Below are 22746 nucleotides of genomic sequence, written 5' to 3' on the forward strand. Positions count from 1 at the left end.
TTTCACTGGCTTGTAATAATTGTTTAACAAACCTAATAGTGTGTCGTATGTCTGAACGTCTGGTTTTGCTGGAACGCATAAACTGAATAATATTTTGTGAACTTCCTCACTAATTGAAGATAGTAGTATAGCTCTCTTCTGGACTTCGTTACTTATTCCGTTTGCAATGAAAAAATTTGTAAGTCTTGATTCAAATATTGTTATGTCGTTTCCAGATTCAAATGTTCCTGGTGAACCTATTATATTATGGAATTGAGTAATATTTTTGTTATCCTCACCCATTTTATAAATATTTTAATTTAATATGAGATGAGTTTAAAAATGTTTATCTTCGTCGCCAATTTGTTGTGTATTGTTAATATGAATAATAACATTAACGTATATTATAGTCTTTTATTATGAAAAGTATAAATCGAACTGACGTACATATAAAATTGTCTACTTGCTAATGACCGATGGACAATCCCCACCGATCGTAATATGATACTTATGATTATTATTGTTAATATAAACGTTTAGTATATAATGTAAATGCTGAATATGCAACAATGTTTTTTATGAGATCAGCTTCCACTTGAAGTTCATGTTCTGTCACAAATTGTTCCAAATTAGGAAAAGACTGTAGGTTTTCATTCGAAACATTATTACTTACTATTTCAATTATCTTAATAAATGCCTTAATTTTGTCATTCATTGAAAATCTGTTTATTGATTTACCTTGTAAACTTAATTTAATACATTGAGACGATTGAAAATGTAGAGCCCGAGATTTAATAAAATTGACTACCTTTATGGCTTCCTGGAGTACTAGTTTAAATTGTTCTGGCATACGTTTTACTACTAAAGCTTCCCTGTGGATGCTGCAATGTATGAAAGTACAATTTTCTGTAACCAATTTTATTTTAGTCGCAACACCTCTATGTTTACCTATCATAGCTCGAGCACCGTCAGAACAGAAGCCAACACACTTTTTCCAGTTTAATCCATTTTCAACAAAAAAGTGGTTTAACTTTTTAAATATTTCGTCAGCAGTAGTTCGTGTTGATAGTGCTTCACAAAATAAAAAATCCTCTTTAATTACAGTTTGAAATACATACCGCACGTAAACCATAAGTTGAGCATACTTTGATACATCTGTACTTTCATCAAGTTGTATGGAAAAAAAAAATACTATTTTTCACTTGATCAATTAATTTTTCTTTAACGTTTAATGCTATACTTTCAATCCTGCGGCGAACTGTATCATTTGACAGTGATTTCATATGAAGTTGTTTAGCTGACGGAACACCTAACATACATGTTACCATATCTTTTGCCGCCGGTAAAATCATTTCTTCGCCGATGGTATGAGGTTTTCCACACTCCGCTATTCTTAAGCTCACTAAGAAAGATGCTTCCACTGCTTTTTCAGTACTACCGCTAAAATATGATATAATTTTCTTCGAGCTTTTCATCTCTGACAATTTTCGAACGAAATAGTCCTTTGGTTTGTTTTCTAACGTCGAATGTTTTGTAGAAAAGTGACATTTTAATAAGGACGGTTTCATACTTTGGTTAGAAAGAATTTCAAAACAGATAACACATTGAGGCCGAGGCTCATTGCTTACGTTTATGACCGTGAATCCAATATTAATGTACTCAGGATCATATTTCCTTACACATTTTCTTATTTTCATAGGATTATTCACATCTTGACTTGCGCTTTGCAACTTTGAACTTACTGAACAGTTTTCAGACGTAGATTTATTGTCTGTTGCTATATTTAGCCACCTATCCATGTTTTTACTTTTTTAGTACTGATATAAAATAATGTACAAACGTAAATATTTAAAGAGATAAACTCAACTGCTTACGTTGACTAACACCAACAAACTAAACGGCCGAAGAGAAGATATTTAGTACTGATATAAAATAATCAGAATTTATATATATACATACGTGATAATTGATAAATATCAATGATTATATACGATATCTTATTTATTGACGTATTTCCCGTGAAATCTAACCTTTATTATCTGAGTATTAAAAAAAACACATGACATAAAATCATCGCTACGCTAAGAATCTAATATTAATTGTTTTTAATTTTCCGTCCTACCACCATGCAGCCTTCCGCGTACCACCATGTAGTCTTTTGCGTACCACAGTTTGAGAACCGCTGGGCTAGACAATTAAATAAAACCTATCGACTACACTTTTTAACAACCTAAAGCAGCGGACAACCGGGAGGTGATCCTGGAGATTGTATCCAGCCTATCCATTTACAACGTTCGTGACGGATTGCTAGACGCTCAAATTTTTAAACATTCCGCCAAAGCACCAAGCCTTATATCCAATCCATATCACTAATTCTAAACTTTCGTCTTAAAACCTTTGCGACTTGTATAATTCCAACGACGTTGTCTCCAAAGTCAGTACTCACTCTCAGGGAGTCCAACAATTTATAGCCATTTTTATTAATTATTAATTTTATTTTTATTTTTATTGTTTCAAGTAGTGTAGTTGATCAAACATATACATTTATAATCTATTATATTTATGAAAATAGAAAAAAAGTTTATATATTTTATTAAAAAAAAATAATTTCATATTAAATAATATAAATAATATTCAATATTGTATTATTAAATTCAATATATTAATCAATAAAAGTGGTGGAAAAATGTTCGCATCAAAAATATATCGGGATGGAAAAATGTCTGCATTAAAAATATATCGGGGGGAAATTTCCTACTAGACCGTTAACAGTCCGGGGGGGGGGGGGGGTTATTTGACATACGTACCAAGACATATTCATGATTTTTTTTTTTACTTAGAATCTTTATGATACACATACTTAGTTCTATCAACCATGGATTAAATATACAAGGTTATTGCAATAGTACCCCCACTATATAATTTTATCATGTTAAGGAATTAAAATGGCAGTGTAAGGGGACAACACGAGGGACGACATATACTGGCTATACTATGATATTATATGCTATGATATGGACCGTACCCTTACGCTGCCATTTTATTTTTGTTTGATAACAATATGGGCTATGTACAATAATCTTGTATATTTATACCATGCTATCAACTATGAAATATTTTAATATATTTTAATTTACTTATAATTAAAATTGTTCGACACTATTATATGTATATTTACAAAATATAATAATTTATAGTAGGTATAGAATATATTATATTCTTAAAAAATGTTTTTGATTATAATGGTTATAAAAATAAAACAGTAATTACTAATTAATATATCTACTTAATTAAACATTTTATTTAATATTAAATACACAATGCAATACCAATATTAACACATAGATATAATTTTATAATAACAATAGCTTAACATGATTACAATGAAATAGAGTATGTCATCAGCCTTCTTAATTTTTGTAGTTTCTGTAAGCGGAGTTTAGACTTTGGCGTGTGTTGTTTATTGTAGTATTTCATACGAATAAGTATTCGTTGTTTGATTACGATTGAATAACAATATTATATTTTTTTCCATATCCATTTTAGAAATTATTTTTTTTGTTAAATTTTTGACAACACCCAGGCCTTTCGGAATTTGTTGTTTTGTAATCTTTTTAAATAAACGTTCAATCCTATACATATTCGTTTTGAAGTTATTACTTGAAACAATAGGCCCACCATAAGATAGATGATTTATCTATGATGGCATTGAATAATTATGTTTGTGTGAACTTTTATCATAACTTGATTTTGATGTGATTGAGCCAAGTTCAGGGAATAGTTTAGTTGATATTTCTTACCAATCCAACCGGCTAAATATTCAACTGCATAATTGGTCATTTCAAGCTTGTTTACACATTGTACCTCAGATGATATTGATGATTCATCAGTATCGCTTAAATAATCATTTGTGTCTGTATCAGTTTCAGAGTTGTCTGTATTTTCACGTTTATTACTAATAGAAAAATTAATTTTTTTCAATGTACTTGCCTACATAAATTGTTTGGAAACCACACCAGGATTTTTACCCAGAATAATCATTTGTAGTCTATACAACACATTAAGAGGGGATGGATGGTCATTAAGTCCTCCTATGGATCGAATTTGTGAAAATAAATTTTCTAAAGCATCTTGATTTACTTTACTTGTTAAAAGATATTCCAAGCCATTTTGTTGTAAAATTTTTAAAAGATGTTTTGTCTCATTAATATTCATAAGAAGAGTCTTTTGAAAAACTTGAAGCAATTTTTTCCTTTTGCATCTCATTGTTAAAAATATATCATATACATTATTGAGAAGTGCATCTTGTTTATCAATTAATAATCCATATGGTGGTGTATATGGGGAGTGCTTATCATTTGTATGTGAAACATTTGCTAAATCAAACCAATTGTTAACGAATTCAATAAAGTTGGCTGTGTCATTCAGTAATTTTATATTAGCTATAGGTTTATAATGCTTAAGTGCAGTTGCAGTGGTGTGAGACAGTAATTGTGTTGCTAATCTTACTTTTTGTCTCAGGGGTTCATCACAGGTTAAATGTTCGGAAGTTAGTTTATGACAAACACTAAGCTCTGTAGACATATTTCTTACCAATGCTTCTAATGGTTTTTTGTTGATAATTTGGTCATTAATTTGAAAACCCGTGTCTAATAACCAGTTTCTGATAAGCTTTAGAATATAAGGTGCATTTGGAATTTAAACTATATCTCTTCCGTTCGTGATAGAGAATATAGGATTTTCATAATTAATATTTAAAGCTTTCCACAAACCAACCTTTCCCTCACCGCAGTCACTAGTACAACAAACAACCTTATATCCAATTTGATCCAGTCTTTCAATTATATTAAAGAGAATGTCTTTGGTCATTTTTTTTATCGAAGTCTACATAAATTGGCTGTTTCCATTGTGATGCTAGTCCTCTAGCCATAATCACCTGCATTTGGTTATGAGGCTCAACAATTGTGAAGGACATCATACTCCATGACACTAGACACTAACATCAATACTAAGAACAATGAGGCAAAACAGGGACATTTTAATATTTATGTCTTATGCTGATTAATACTGATTTAAAATCTTAATATATAGAATACTTGGGCTAACAATATCATGTAATAAAAATGTCATGTCACATATCAATTATTTTATGAGTAATAAATTAAAACCGTTACGCGTGCCTCTTACCAGTTAATTGATATAATAAACTGTTATTTTATTTCAAAATGTTTTTATGGTTTACTTATTGTATTTTAAATTTGTTTTCGTTGTTTCTATAGCAAATGTTCTTAAGATTATTAATAATAATAATTAACTAAATTATTAGTTATTAAAAAAATTAATTGTTGTGTTTACTAACAACGGCTGAAGTTAAGTGTAATCATTGGGGCATAATGAGGTACCTTTACTAATACGGTGTTAATTGTTTTATTTCATTTTTAAGTTAACCCACTTGAGTAGGTACTACATCTATAATAAGTACCTATTTAATTAAAATGTACCTATTTAATAAATTTAAAAGTTTAAATTTACAAACACTTATTATTCCTATAAATATAATATAATATATTACATTATGTATATGCAAGTTATACAAGTTATTTAAATAACAACAAGTTTAAGTTGATTAACGTAATTGTACAAAATGGGAAAAATTATACTTAAACCTATTATGACCTTTAACACTATGAGACTTAACTGAATGTTTAAAATATGCTAACATATTAATAACCATATCCTAAATATTACACAGTTCAAGTTATAAATCAAAAACACAATTTTTGAGTGAATTATAGCTTCTGATACCTCAGGGTCCCCGTACTGCCCCACATTCCCCTACATCATGAAGAATACCATTCCTCATTTCTATGCTTTTGGCCCACCTCTGAAGAGAAGAAAGTCCTAAATTGAATGTAAAATTAACACAAACATTTTTTAACTAGGTATAATAGTTCAATGAGTATAAAATAAAAAATTATTTACCAGGTAGAGGATAATGCAGTTCATTTTTGACATAGACACATGCTCTTTTACTGAAATACTTGTGTGAAAGCTGTGTGAAGGCTTTTGAAATTTCAGCTCTTTTCCAATGGACCCTTTTCTTTATTTGCATTATTAAATTCAACTGGTTTGTAAAAAATATAGTTGACAAATATTTCTTGGCTTGATTTTCAATGGTTTGACTTTTATTTAAAGAGAAAAATTTGATTTGTTTAGTTCTAGTTTTGTGGGTCTGCTTTAAAAGCAAGTTAATTCCTTTCAAATTTTTAGTTAGAACCTTTATATCCAAACCAAGTGATTCATTCATTTTTTTATTGTCAATATAAGATTTTTTATTTGACACAATTTCTTTTTCCAGTACACTGTAATCAGTTTTTAATATGTCATACTCTTTAAGTAGATTGATATAAAATTGCTCATAATCTAGTTCAATGTTAACTTGTGTAAGACTAAGATCATTATATTGTATAGACAGTACTTTGGATGTACTTAGAGCTGAATTGATTATCTTATTGTGATACAACAATTATTAATAAATATCTGTGAATTACAAAGTAATGTGATAAGTGAGATTCATATTTTATCCTGTTTCTTTGCAATTATCAGATAAACATTAAATTGTACAGATTATGAAGTCATGAATCATGATATTACATCATATAATAAATTATCACTACAAATTATTAATTATGTTATAATTAATTATGGTACTAAAATAATATTATTAGTAAAAAAAAACTTTTTGCTTAAGTATTTGCCTGTGGTTATATACAGGGACAAAATTAATACATGAATATAAAATTTAATATTAACCTCTTTTATTGATTTTCTTTCCATCTTACTTCTACGACTAATGGTTGATGCAGATTTAACTGTATTCGATACTCAGTCAGCTGGTAAATTTAACGTAGGGATTGCATCCTCTTTAATTCTTCGACTCTAAGATTTATATCCTAAAAATACATCAAACAATAAAATATATTATATCAAAGTTTTATTTTTAGAAATACTACCTAAAAGTTGTTCTGCTTTTAAGTCTCGAACAAATGCATTAATATTAAAGTGATCAGAGCAAATAAATTATGTATTCGGATTAAAATGGTTACCTCTTTTGAATTTCTGAACCCATTCTTTCCGATAGTTTAGATCTTTTGGAAATCTAAACATAATACATTTTAGATGCATATAATAGTAGATATAATAAATACCTAAATACCTAAATAATAAATTATTTATATTATTTTCAGTTACTTGACTATGTTTTATTATTCAGTATCGGTCTTTTTTGACCTTGTCTATAGTAGGTATACACTTGACACCATACATGTATTATACTAATATAAATATTAAAATATAATATAATGCATTAATAATAATTTTAAGTACTTGTGAAATAATATGTTGGATTTTCCATCATTTTCTGATTTAATATCTTTGATTTCATAGTACGTATAAACTTGTGAAATGTACAAGCAATGAAAATATAGTGAAAATTAAATAAATACATATTCAAATAATTAATATGGTAAACTCAAGGTATCTGCTAGCTCTAGTTGTTGATTGTTCACTGTAGTTTACAATGTTAACAATTTATTCTACAATGACGTCATTGGACTAGTTCTCCCACTTCTATTTTTTCGAAATTTTCGTATGATGCAACCTCTATAATCTAAAAAGTAAAAACCTTGAATTATAACAACATACATTATCCGAAAAAATACTTCTTCATATATCATTATCTCTATATTATAGTATAAAAAAGTTAGGTATATAATGTTGTCTTCCATTGATAAATGATTTGATGTTAGAACTAAATAATAATTAGAATTTATTTTTACAATTTTTAATTTTAATTTATTTTGAATTAAATGAGTTTCCACTATGGTGACAATAGGGTGTAAGCATGTGGGTATGTAGACTATTATCTTTCAATAAATATTTAGTGTTACACATTTGTTTTTTTGGGTACAATCTTACGAATACTATAAACTGTGACACAGACAGTTAATTTCAGTTTTTTGATTGTTGGTGTCATAATGTTTGCACACCAAAAAAGATATTTTACTAAATATAAGGTCTGAAATTGCTCCCCCGGGAGGCCGATTTGTCTTAAAAGGTTCCTAATTTTTATGTTTCATGTTCACAGGAATTGACAAATACTAAAAAGACCTACCTTCATTATGGAACCATTAAGAACACCTGTTAACAATTCTGCAATAAATGCCAAGTAAGCAATTACACTATTAGGTAGTGAAACATTACAAAAATATGAAATTTTAATCTAACTACATTTTAAAATTATTTTATTTTATAAAAGTAGTTGATTTTATAATGAATGTAATTAATACATTGTATCTGATTTAAACAGTAATTACCTACTGAATAATAAATACTACATGTTTTGCGATTTATTTTAGATATGATTATATATTACACAGTTCTAGAGTGTTGACCATTCCACTCATTAAATGTGATGATCAAGTATTTAATAGAGTTATTAAACGGGAAATTACTGATGAAATAGACCATAATCATGATAATCAAGTATTTAATAAAGTTATTAAACGAGAAATTGTTAATGAAACGGACCATAATAATGATAATCAATTATTACGAAAAGGGTAAGAATTGTATTTAATTAAAAGCGTAAAAGAAATTGAATGATAGTATCTACTAATATTTTTAACATAGAAAAATAATAAAAGTAGAATCATCCTATTATAGAACCTCATTAGTACTATTCATAAAAACTTTTGTAAACTGTCGGAGTCTTCCGTTTTGAATTATATTGAGCTGCGTTATCCTCTTGTGCTTTGTATATACATTCGGCGGATATTGTTCTCGCTTCATCTAAGTTTACAGAACTCGTATTTATTTCATTATCTAATTATAACCAATATGTAATTAAAGTTTAACATATTTTAATAGGTTTTCTAATAATTTATAAGTTATCACCCTAAAATAATAATTTAATAATATATATAATAATAATTTACATTTTTAGGAGCTATAACCTGTAAGGCCTTTCTAATATCTATGATATGTGCAACAATTTCTTAAACTAAAAACAATTGTAACGGAGCATCCATAGCAGGCTTGGCACGAAAAAGCCCACCCCGAAAAAACCCGGGCTGCTTTTCTGGGTTAAACCCACTAATTTTTTTTGAAAAAACCCATAAAACCCGGGTTTCTTTTCTGGATAAAATAGAAGTTCACTCTTATTTTTTTTAACTTGTGTTAATTTTCAGAAAAAAATACCTTATAGGTATTATTTATTTTTCTAATTAAAATATTAAATTGATTTGAAAAAAACTTAATAATTATTTTTTTAATTAGGTAGGTACAATTGAATAAAATAGAAAAAATTACACACTAATGATCAATAGAAATCTTTTATTTTTAATAAAAATTCCGATTTTAATTTTTGTCGGATGGGGTTTTTCAGAAAAAACCCCGATAAAACCGCCCATTGATATTTTGGATGGGTATTTTCTGTAAAAACCCGAAAAATCTACCCATTATTACTTTAACATTAAAACCCATCGGGTTTTTTGGGTTTTATTTGAAAAAATGCTCGGGTTTTTGCCAACCCTGATCCATAGCCATCATCACATAAAACGGTTCTTTTCAGGACCACCAATTACAGCACAGTATGTACAAAAGGACACCATCGTAGGGATTAGTGGCAAATTGATGATGACACCATAACCAGCGATAGGGAAGAGATGTTTGAAGATAATGAATATGATAGAATAAAAAACTGGGAACAGGGGACTGTTTAATTAAATCAACATCGGTCAAAAACATCCTTGATCTAAAGCACATTACAAAGACGACAAATGAAAAAACAACAACCAGACAAATCGTTAATTCTATTAAAATCAGAAGTCCAAAATAAGATGAAGACTTTGACGTTCATTTACCAAAACACAACAATTGGGATTTTCATACATAAAAATATTCATAAACAATATAGAATATGAAATGTTAATAGATTCAGTAGCAAAAATATCTGACTCAAAGATACCAGTAATACCGTTAACGGGACTTAGCATACACAACGCGATGGCCAACAAATCTAAAAAAGTAACTAAGCAAATTCTATTACCAATAGAAATAGGAAAAAAGCAGATACATACACCATTTATTGTAATGAACAATTTGAATGAAAACATTTTATATGCATCGATTTTCTGGTAACAAAAAATCAACAACTGATTATGAAAAAAAGACAATTAACAATAAAGATGGACAACAATATAATATAATATGATATACCATTTTTTAAAGGAATGCAAAGCAACTAATGTACCTACGTACAATATGCACACAACCAATTACAAATCAACCATTAGACCAATTAGTACAATTCATCAATACACTACCTGACCATATTCTAGGGAAATTAGACAAACTAATACATCAATCCTCGCGTATTTCGAAATACACCCGGTGAGATAGACGGTGACAATTGTATAATAAGATTAAAATATGACAAACCAATCAATCAAAGGCCATATCCTATTCCGGTCACAAAACGTGAGGCAGTTGAAAAAGAAGTTAAACGTATGTAGGATATGAGTATCATTAACAGGGGTGGACTTACTATTTTTCCGCCCCTAGGCATTACAACACTAGCGCCCCGTACATTGGAGTGCTCCAACGGAAGGAGGGGAGTAACGTTCCAAGAAATAAAACAAAATTATAAAAATTGTATTTAGGTATTTTTATATTTATACATACCAACTAAACAAATAAACATTAACATAATTTTGCATACCTAGGTACATTTGTACACTTGTACAATAATTAAATCATTTTGCGCCTTGATTTATCTGTAGCAAAATTATCTATGAATTGGTGGTGAGCACTCTAGTCTATAATCGTAATCGATTAGCAGATTTCTGAGCAGTATCCTCTATGCAGGAGACGGGTGACAGTGCCAGCGTCGCGCGTCGTCGCAATGTTTATTATTATTAATTACTTTATCAAGACATCTGACTCCCAAAATTAATTCCAGTATTCTAAGAACTAGTCTGAGTTTTGGTGGCCGCGCGCCCGCGCACACTTATTGTGGTGCCGGTTGCGGGGCGAGGCGGGTCATTCCAGTTAATATCAAATAATTTACTTGCTACGCACTGTGCGAGCTGTCCCCCACCTAGCTAGTAGAGTGGCTATATACAATGTACCCAGCGGCCCAAAGTATATTTGACTGCCTTGGCTGGCGTTTTGCACATGCGCTATTCGCAATATTGTATGTGTTTACGTCGCATACCCGTATACCACCTCCCATGCATTAACATAGGCAACGCCGGCAACTGCCTCGTCGAGGGTCAGTGTCGAACCTCTAGCGGTGGCGGCACGCGCCGGTCGCAGGATTAAACTCTAACGGCAAGGTTATTATATACCTTATAAATTAAAAAGTTACTGCAACGTGACTACGTGAGCCATTCTCCAGTTTCTTTGCAAGTTGAATACAAAAAAAAATAATATAAAATACATTTAAATTTTGGTAAATAAAATTATGAAATTATGAAAAACTTAAAAGTAAAAATTAACTAAAAAATAGCGCCCTAGGCACGTGCCTTGTTGGCCTATGGGTAAATCCACCCCTGATCATTAAGCATTAAGATCACCATACTCGGTACCAATCGTGCAAATTTTCAATAAAAATGGCGTTGTGCGATTATGCCTGGACCTCCGATAAATAAACGAACAGATTATTCCAGACCACGAATGTCCGATGCCCATTGAAACAAATTTTTCGAAATTTGAAAAATTAAATGTATTAGACCTCCTAAGCGGATATTGGCATGTGAAACTGGCGGAAAAAAGCATGGATTCATAAATGGCAGAAATTATTTATTCAAGCGTATGCTATTTGGCCTTAAAGAAGGCGTCTGCAAAAGCAATAATAAATAGACTCGAATTTGACTATTTACCCAAAATGTGTAAACCTCAGTCAATACTGACGGACAATGGAACTAGGTTTACGGGAAAATTATGGAAAACAAAACAAAACAAAACGATTTAAATATCACGATAAACCATTCCACGAAGCATCACCCACAATCGAACCCAGTCGAAAGATATAACTGTGAAATAGGGAGATTGTTGAAAACATACTGCCACAATCAACAATACCAAATGGCCAAATTACTTAGAGAAAAGTGGAGGACTTTTGTGTGACTTAGAGGACACTCCACTTTGGAATATGCCAAGAAATTTGATTCGACGAGCGCTGTACAAGGCGTCAATTCGTAGACGTGTCATTCATATTTCGACAAATTTGTCATGAGTTCACTCCAATTCCCTGGTGACAAATCTGGGAGGGAGTTGTAACGGAGCAGCCATAATCACATAAAGCGGTGCGTTTCAGGACCACCAATCACAACACAGTATGTATAAAAGGACGACACCATCGTAGAGATTGGTGGCAAATTTGAAACTCTTTTAGTCACTTTACATCCCCAATAAATACTGCTATGGATAGGAGAGACCATGACGAAATTAACAAAACTCTTCTCATACCGGCGAAGACACGCGGCAACCAACGACCACAGCGCTCCTACCTGCACTACAGACGTAGCTGCGAAGACACTCGTTGATACGAGGCGCCAATTGATGACCTGGGCGCTCATTGTTCATATTACGACGTAACACGGAGTCAAACATACCCCATAACCTCGCGTGCAATTACCGGCAGTTTTGCCAACAGTCGATCTACGATCGCGAATGATAGGAAAATGTTTGTCTTAGAACCGTCAATCTAGTCCCACCCTAGAGTGGTTTCTTAGATATTCAATACGACCGTGGGAAGGTGGTATTAACGCGCCACTACTTATTATTATATACTTATTATTAGGCCCTCTACAGGCCCGTCGCGGCCCGCTTGTTCAAGCCAATCACACGGCCCGGGTGTACATTTTCCCACACATGATATTATATTATACATTTTGATATTAAATAATAAACGAATGTGATAATAAAAGAAAAACACTAGTTTAATTATTCACGATCACGGGACGTCAGATATCGACGAACCGCGTCACAATATAAAAGATCTTTGAAGAATGAATTTAAAAAAAATAATTTGTTTTAAGACATTTTTGTTATGATATATTATTTCAAAGATATTATGACACGGTACCCTGACTTTGTTTAAATATGAAATAAAAAAATTCTCAAATGTTTTATTGAAATCAGTAAAATTAACATAATATTTATTTTTGTTTTTAGAACTTTATGTCGATCCGGAGAAGAAGTAATCAAAACTGAAACCAAAATAAAAATTGAAAAAGATTTAATCGAGAACAATGAATTTGAAGGAACTGTTTTTAAAGACAGCCAATCTTCAGAACTCATCACTTGTATGAATTTGGACAAGATATTCCCTCGGGAAAGATTCGGTGAGTGTAGTAAATCAGTTTCTAATTCATATAAATATCAAGTGGATAAGAAATTTCATACCGAGCATAATCATTACAAATGCAATATCTGTGACAAAATAATGTCCTCAAAAGCAGTTTTGACAAGACATTTGAAGATTCATCATACTAAAAGAGAAAAGGTATTGGTTTGTAACTATTGTAATAATTCATTTTATATCAAATCAGACTTGAAAGTACACATACTGCTTCATCTTGGAGAAAAGCCACATGCATGTGATATTTGTGATAAAGCGTTTACTCAGGCAGCACATTTAACAAGCCATAAAAGAACACATACTGGAGAAATGCCGTATAGGTGTGATATCTGTGATAGAAAGTTTTCTCAATCAAATAGTTTAACAATGCATAGAAGGACACATACTGGAGAAAAGCCGTATAGATGTGATATCTGTGATCAAGCGTTTTCTCAATCAACACATTTAACAATCCATAAGAGAAGACATACCGGAGAAAAACCTTATAAATGTGATGTTTGTGATAAAAGGTTTATTGAATCAGCACCTTTAAAAGGTCATATGAGAACACATACTGGAGAGAAGCCATATAAGTGTAATATATGTAAACGAAGGTTTACTCATTCGTATAGTTTAAACTCCCATATGAGAACACATACTGGAGAACAGCCTTTTAAATGTGATATCTGTGATAGAAGGTTTTCTCATTCAACTACTTTAAGAGTGCATACAAGGATACATACCGGAGAGAAGCCATATATATGTGATATTTGTGACCATAGGTGTTCTCAATTGGGACATTTAAAAAGCCATATGAGATCACATACTGGTGAATTGCCATACAAATGTATTATATGCGAACGATCGTTTTCTCATGCAAGTTCTTTAAAAACGCATACAATGACACACACTGGAGAAAAGCCATACAGATGTAATATCTGTGATAAAGCATTTACTCGATCATCATATTTAACATGCCATATGAGAACTCATACCGGAGAAAAACCATTTAAGTGTGAAATCTGTAATAAAGGGTTTTATATTGCAGGTAGTTTAAAAATCCATACGAGGATACATACCATGGAGAAGTCATATAAATGTGACAAATGTGATGAAGTGTATTCTCAATCAAAAAATTTAAAAATTCATATTATTAAAACACACAACAGAGAAAAGTCATATAGATGTCATGTCTGTGATCAAGCGTTTTTTCAAGCAGTATATTTAAAAACCCATATGAGAACACATACGGGCGAAAAACCATTTAAATGTGATATCTGTGATAATAGGTTTTCTCATAAAAGTAGTTTAGATAGGCATATAAGAACACATACCGGAGAAAAGCCTTTTAAATGTAATATCTGTAATAGATGGTTTTCTCTTGCAAATAATTTAAGATCCCATATGAGAACACATACTGGTGAACAGCCTTTTAAATGTGACATCTGTAATAAAAGATTTACTCGTTCAGAAAGTTTAAAAACGCATACAAGGACACATACAGGAGAGAAGCCGTATATATGCGATATCTGTGACCATAGGTGTTCTCAATTAGGACATTTAAAAAGCCATATGAGAACTCATACTGGTGAATTGCCATATAAATGTACTATATGTAAACGATCGTTTTCACATGCAAATAGTTTAAAAATACATACAAGAACACACACTTGAGAAAAGCCATACAGATGTAATAACTGTGATAAAGCATTTTCTCGAACACCATATTTAACAGGCCATATGAGAACACATATTGGAGAAGTCTTATAAATGTGATATCAGTGATAAAAGATTTGCTCATCCAGAGAGTTTTAAAAGGCATAAAAAACACATCCCGTAGAAGAACCTTTCAAATCTTTGAGATACGGTATTTTGTCAAGGAGCTTATTCAATAAAACATTCAAGGATAAAACTGATGAATAAATACGATCTACAAGACAACATTTTAAAAAACGAGTCTTAATAATGAAAATATTATTTTTATTTTTACGACTAGGTAATAATTATTCATTTTTGAGAGAGAAAGGGAAAATATAGTGTATAATATTCCTGTAAATATATAAGTACATTTTTTGTCAACTAAATAATAGGCACTGTCAGCGGAGCGCTCAAGGGACTAAGCTCTGCAAATATTTTCCAAAATTTTTTTAAGCTTATTTTATAATATTTTAGGACGGCTTATAACTATTGCCCTATTAAGTATTTCATTTGTTCCTGTGAATATCATAATATAAAATTATGTAATGTAATATTGTAATTTAAAAACTATATACTTTTTGTTAATGTATTACTCTGTATCTCTAACTCAAGGTTTTCTAAAAAAGATAGATAATCATGTTAATCATATAAGTTTATTGTATTATGTAAAAAAAAATATTTTTGAATAAACAAAAACAATAATTTACAAATGCTCATGATTTGTACGTTTATGATATTAGATAACGTTGAAAAAAAATGGTTCCAACACTAACAATACAGTAATACTGTAACGATTGTCATCATCGACATCGTACATCAATCCCTACGTTGAGCCGGGCTAATATGCAGCTAATATGCTGAGTGTTAGCCATGGCAAATGTGTACATATTATGCTGACGCGATGTTTAGCTCATGTGTTAATAACCGACCGGGACTCCTAGCGGAAAATAGTTAGCGAGTCAATGGAGGCAGTCTATGGTCGGCAGTCTATGGTCGGCAGTTGATAGTTTTATGGTTGAGCGACGAGAGTCAATAGTTGATAGTGGAAGTCGAGGGCTAACAACGACTTGAAGAGGAACAGCAGACGACCAGCTGAACCCATATCAGATATCAGCACCCACGACACACCATGGCCCGATCGGTAACCCTCAGTTATAAATTATAAGTATACCTAATACATATTATTATTTGATGTTCAATATATTATAAGATTCGATGTTGTAGTATAATAATAATACATTAATATTTAATAACAGACACATATGTATATACGTTGAGTACTTCACATAAGGTAACCCTGATCCCTAGTAATAATATCACACACCGAGGTCGAGTCTCCGAGAAAAGTTCCTGGAGGAAAAATTTCGATTTTAAGGTACACCCCTTGTGTTGTGATATTGTTGGGTGTCATGCGAATCTTATGTGAAGTTATTGACTTAATAATTCTTAATGGATGTCAAATTTTATATTAAACGAAATGTTAATAATCAGGTTGCTAAAGTAACAAAATCAAATATTTTATTTTTAAACGAACACTTTAATTCAGAAATAAATGCAACAGATTTAATAGGCATATTACGACAAATCGATGAGAATAATTTGGGAGATTTTTTTGAAAACTCAAAATTTGAAAAGATACCTTTATCGGCTCAGTTAGTTAGAAAATTTAGGTTTTGCACATTGTGCGAAGTCGAATGTTTAAGTAAAGATGATTTAATGCACTAACACCGGTAGAGAAAAAATTTGAATTCATAATATCTCAGAAAACGATATCGTGGATACTTTTACTAGATAAATCAGAAGTAGTTGATTTTTTAAAATTTTGTTACATACATTGTGAAGAATCGTCAACACTTGTACAATGAAGGGATCTCGCGAAATTAGCTTTAAAAACTTTTAGAGGTGGACTTCTTGATACCGAAGATAAAGATAATTCTAACGATAATACTGCAGATATTACCTTTACTGAAAAAAAATTATCATTAGAATTAAATAAAAGCCAAAAAAATCTTTTTGAAAAAAATATTAGTGAACTAGACTCACAGTTAGAATTAAAAAATAAAGATACCGATACGGTTGGAAGTTGGAACTTATGATGTGGCCCAATAACAAAGAAATCTATTAATATACATAGAACAATCACTTTCACCAATTAAAAATACTAAGCAACCAAATGATTTGTATTTGAATCTGAAGAAGTAAATCAAAATAATAAATTGGTCGCGAGTTCAAAAATAATTAATAACAATTCAAAGGGAGAACATAGTTATTCAAAATAAAATAAATACCAATAGCGATATTTATACTGAATTTAAAACTGTTAATAATACAATTAAATTAACTTCAAAAAATAAAATAGCAAACATCAACAATTTGTACCAAATATTTTTAAGGGTATTATATATATTAGGATTGTTTGAGTACTGGTAACGTGGTAGCTACTGCTAATGAGTGGTCTCCGCAAACAGTTAACTTACTCGCCACTGTATTTGAAAAAATCCACTTATAAATTATACTAGACATTAAGAATTAATGATGTAAATCCGATTTATGATGAAATGGAACGAATATTTAATGAAGAATTTGCATCACCGGATAGGAATCGTATGTTAAGAAACAAATTACGAAATAAAAAATTCAAATCGACAGAAACAATATCGGAGTTCTCAGCAGATATTTTATATTTAATTAGTCAAACTAATTGCACCATTCCTGAGACAGAAATTTGATATAATATTAGAGGCACTAACACCAGAATACTATAACTATTATGAATAATGACACTTTGGACAGCTTGGAAATTAATTTAAAGAAAATAGAAAATTCTAAATTGATGAACACAGATTTTTAAAATATAAACTCTGTAGATATTGACACTTTAAAGAAAGAAAACGAATTTTTAAAATCTAAATTAAATAGTATTAACAATGGTAATCGAAATTTTAACCAGAAAAAGAAATTAATAATAACATGCATGTGAGCCCATACCAGAAATCTTCATAATAATCCAAACGATACATTCAATAATAATATGTGCAATTGCGACCCATACAATAATAATTATAATAATCAAAACTATAATTCAAATGATTCATTTAATCCAAACAACAATTTTAATAATCAAAATTATTACCCAAACAATACTTTTTATCCGAATAATAATTCTTCTTCTTTATTTGGCTCTTAATACTCTTTAAGAGTTTTCACCGCCATCACTAAATCCCTCCATTTGTCTCTGTCCAGGCCTAGTTCTCTCCAATCTTGAACTCCAATTTTGTACAGATCCTCTTCCACTACATCTAACCATCTCTTTCTTGGTCGTCCTCTAGGTCTTTTTCCCGTAGGCTTCCACTCCAGGACTACTCTGTTTATTATATAAAGTAGTATAAGATAAACTTTATATCGTCCTCACTACGCCGCCACATGTGGCCTAGCCATTGAATGCTTTGTCCCCTGATGAAACTTATTACTGATGCCATTTTCATTTCTTCCTGCAGCTCTTTGTTATACTTTCTCCTCCAAGTTCCTTTTTCATTATCATACACTAACTGGTCCACACCTAGTTTTTTTTTAAAATAATCATTGGACACCGGGATGTTATGATAAAAATAATGGTAATCCCAACCTAGAAGTGACACGAGTTACTTTTACGCAGGTTTTTTGTTCTATTCATATTTCTCGTGCCTTACTAAGGGAAAGGAAAATGTTAGAAGCAATCAACAAGGTACCCGAAACAGGTAAAAAACAATGAGAACGACCTGAAACGCGCTAATTGTCCATTGACCTAGGTGCGCGAAGTAAAACACATTTTATTAAATTCAATTAGATAGCTATATTGAATATCAAATCTATTCTTTGCCATAATAGAAATATAATCCAAATCTGGAAAAAAAATAGAAAAGTAAATTATTGTCCTTGCTACAAAAATTCGAGTCATTTTTTCAAAATCTAAATGGGACTTAGGAGACTAGTAGACATTTTTTAACAAAACATTTTTGAAAAAATTTTAAATTGAGTAAGTTTGAGAGGGGTGAAATCGAAGAACAAACACAAGAAATGCTTAAAGCGGGTATAATTGAACCGTCGATCACACCATACTCATTTGCAATTTTTTTTAGTGCCCAAAGGCAAACCACAAGGTTCGGAGAAAGAAAAATCACCAGCACAATATAGCATGGTATTAGATTATAGAAAATTAAATGATATAACTATTAAAAAATATTTTCCACTTCCGGTTATTCAAAATATTTACGACTATCTGGCAGGAAATACATTTTTTTCATATATGGACGCTATATCAGGTTTCTATCAACTTAGATTAAGTGAACAAGCTAAAGATCTAACAGCGTTTTGTACAATAAGCGGAAAATATAAATTTAAACGTATGCCGATGGGAATTTGCAATGGCCCAAGCAAATATCAGGAAGTTATGAATACAATTATGACAAATTTAAATTATAAAATTAACGTAAATTAAATTGATGATTGCACATGTTTTGGGAAAACTTTTGATGATCACTTATATTCTTTAGAATCAACTCTGGAAAGATTTAAGCAATATAATTTAAAATTAAAATCATCCAAATGTAAATTTGGATACACGGAGTTAAAAATTCTAGGAAATATGATTGATAACAAAGGTATCCGTCCAACAGACGAAGGGCTTAAAGCAATTACACAATAGTTCATTTTGCTCCATGCGCCATTATACCCCAGGTTACTCTACGTTACAGAAGGTGAAAAGTGGACTGATGTTTTACCTATCGTATTGCATGCATATAATACGGCTATACACCACTTAACGGGATATTCTCCATTTTATTTAGTACATGGTTACGAGCCTAGTTCAATTTTATACATTGCAATTATTCCATCAAATTTAAATCATTCCACCATTATAGAGTTACAAAAGTTAAATTCAATCTATGAAAAATTACTTGATATTTTACAATAAGCGTTTGATAAACAAAAAAGTTACGCGGACAGAGGGAAAAGAGAACAAGATTTTTATGTGGGAGAAACAGTTTTAGTAAAGATTAATGTAAGACAAAATAAATTTTCAGATATAGATATCTATATCTATATCTATATGAAGGTTCCCGTACAATATTAAAGAAAATGAATCCAGTTACTTATTTAATTGAAATAGATAAAAATGGGATAAAACAAGATGAGAAAAAACATAATATTCAACAAATAAAAAAATATAGGGATCGATAGCAAATAAAAAACGTGTACTATTATAGTTAGAAATAATAATTAATTGAACATTTAAGTATAGGTATGATAGTATACCTATTAGATACGTTATTTATAATATGTAAATAGAAATCAAAACATGTTTAAGGGGGGGGGGGGGTTTATATTCTTAGTGAATTTAATTAGGTATGTTTAGAAAAATATAAAAATATAAAGATAATTTGGTCTCTCACAACATATTGTTTACCACGTTGTAAATAATATTACTGTCGAGAAATTACCATAATATATTTCGCAACTTATTTAATTTCTTAATATTGTTAAGCAATACTAACGAAGCTAAGTTAATGGTAAAACTAATCAAAAAAAAAAAATGTGTGTTTATTTCCTAACGATATATTTTAATATAATACTGTAGGTATACAACGTCATTTTTAAGAGTTTGGCATTTTATCACATTATCATATTGGCTATAAAGATGATAAGCTGTTGATCATAATGCCAATACTCGGTCAATGTATTCATATTTTTAGAAGTTATAGTTATTACCATTTTTTACACGGGTATAACAGCCAACAGGTAATTTCATTTTGGCCTATAATTCATGAAAGTGTCCAATTACTATCATTGCCGAATGTAGATAACATCCTGCATGTTGTAACTAAATTACTAGTTATAAGTACTTAACTTTTAACAATATAAAACAAATATTTATTTTCATATTTATCTCGATAAATATAAATCCAGTCATATTTTATTAGTAATTATATAATTTTGGTTATAACCTACGTTATATTAATTAATGGTGCCTGTGTAGCTATTTTTCTAGAGAAAAAAAATATTTAAAATCACAACGGCCAGCACTGCAGACTGCAGTTCACTATGTCAATACCTACGTCATGTATGTGATAATATCTGCAAAATGCCATCATATAAAAACTATAGGTGGGCAGGGGTGGATAGGTAGTATTTTTGTAACAGGGAAATATTTTAAGGGGCCCACCAACAGAAAAAAAATTTCCTCACTTCGCTCGCATTACATATTCAACCTAACAACTTAACTTACAAATAAAATGTTGTCATAAGAACTATTCAAATCATACTCGTAGAAATTAACTTATGTTGGTAATCATTTACAATTTTATTATTATGCTAGAGCATAATCCATTCCAAGGAGTAAATTAGTAAAAACTAGGCATTTTATATTTAAAGTTAAATAGGTCATGTAAATGTGTTGAAAGTAAATGAAAATTAGTGTGGGTAATTCGTAGTACCGATCACGTTGTATAGGGACATTATAATACCTAAGTCTGTCACCTTACCTAAAGCATGCACAATAAGCCCATATCACCACTTATTACTTTATAAAATTACAAACATTTTTCTTCAAATCAATCACTTCAATCACTACGCTCAGTGGGATGTTCCGATTTAAATTTTGAAAGCAGATTTTAATTCTCCTCTAAATTTACCATACTTTGACTGTCGTGCAATTTTCATATTCTATATATCAATGTATTTCAATTTGAATTATGAATATAATTTATTTTTACTCTTTTTATTAGTAAATTTCCAAGTAAAAAAAAAAAAAAAAAATCAGAAAAATGAAATTGTCAAAGCACAGATAATTTAGTAACGAATTCAAATCTGCTTTCAAAATTAATATCAGATCATTATATCGGGCGTAGTGATTGAAGTCGTGAGCTATGTTTAGGACCAAAAATTAATCACGCTGCAATTAATCATTAATATGTATAACAAATTATATAATATTATGTACTATAAAATATATATTAAATACCCAATCATTTCCGACAAATTTGTATTTCGTATTGCCCATATCAGGATAGATCGTGGAGTGTTCGCGGTCGACAATCGGTCGGATATTTCGGTCTTCGATTAACGATAACAATTTAAAATGCTATGTTAAAGATCCGTAAGCAAATTGTTTATTTGTCGTGGTATTATTATATTATTAAAAATAACAGTAATAATAATTTATATAAAAAAAAAAAAAGGTGGGTAAGTGGATGTCGCTCTGCTGTACAGTAGGTTAGAAGTGGGTCACTGTATAATGGACAGTATTAAATTTGAATTCAATGATATAATATCACTGTATAAGAAAAACGATTCTGAGCGGAGACGGTATATCAGTCTATGTATTAGACATATATATACTTATCTATGGTATTAAAAAAAAATTGACCTATAATAGGTACTTATAATAAATTCCAAATTAATCATATCATAATATCTATTAGGTACTTATAAGTTATAACGCGTTATACATCAACAAAAAACCGTGGTAAAATCATAGATATATAATAGTATACTTTAGAAGTTTCAAGTACCCACGAATAATATTATACAATCACAACAAAATAACTAAATAGTTATCCTACGTTTTTAATATGTAATTTCGTCCAAATTTGTACTTAAAATGACTATAAAAATAAACTGTGTAA

At 30.4% G+C, this 22746-nt stretch overlaps 2 protein-coding genes and 1 long non-coding RNA gene across 6 annotated transcripts in view; 1 reads left to right on the forward strand and 2 right to left on the reverse strand.

The window, feature by feature from the left end:
• The window catches only part of LOC103310282 (zinc finger BED domain-containing protein 5-like), a 4485-nt gene extending 2707 nt beyond the window's left edge, over window positions 1–1778 (reverse strand). The window contains exons 1-2 of the mRNA XM_008188028.1: window positions 1182–1778; window positions 718–1123 (exon numbers count right to left, since the gene is read on the reverse strand). Of these exons, the coding sequence (XP_008186250.1) occupies window positions 718–1123; window positions 1182–1778 (1003 nt within the window). The remainder of the gene's footprint in view (window positions 1–717; window positions 1124–1181) is intronic.
• The window catches only part of LOC100164527 (zinc finger protein 271-like), a 22405-nt gene extending 6613 nt beyond the window's left edge, over window positions 1–15792 (forward strand). For 2 of the 4 annotated variants that reach the window (XM_016807058.2, XM_003246617.4), the window contains exons 2-4: window positions 8126–8206; window positions 8397–8600; window positions 13219–15792. In XM_016807058.2, the coding sequence (XP_016662547.1) occupies window positions 8160–8206; window positions 8397–8600; window positions 13219–15058 (2091 nt within the window). In that variant the 5' untranslated portion in view covers window positions 8126–8159 and the 3' untranslated portion in view covers window positions 15059–15792. The remainder of the gene's footprint in view (window positions 1–8125; window positions 8207–8396; window positions 8601–13218) is intronic. The other 2 variants (XM_029488244.1, XM_016807059.2) reach the window with 1 other exon arrangement.
• LOC107884598 lies at window positions 6702–8117 on the reverse strand. The gene is made up of 3 exons (XR_003839172.1): window positions 7366–8117; window positions 6993–7138; window positions 6702–6932 (listed from the first exon to the last, which is right to left on the reverse strand). It is a non-coding gene; the product is annotated as an uncharacterized LOC107884598 (long non-coding RNA).
• Window positions 15793–22746: the final 6954 nt, after the last annotated feature.

The sequence above is a fragment of the Acyrthosiphon pisum genome, chromosome A1 (genome assembly GCF_005508785.2).
Source record: "Acyrthosiphon pisum isolate AL4f chromosome A1, pea_aphid_22Mar2018_4r6ur, whole genome shotgun sequence".
Classification (NCBI taxonomy): domain Eukaryota; kingdom Metazoa; phylum Arthropoda; class Insecta; order Hemiptera; family Aphididae; genus Acyrthosiphon; species Acyrthosiphon pisum.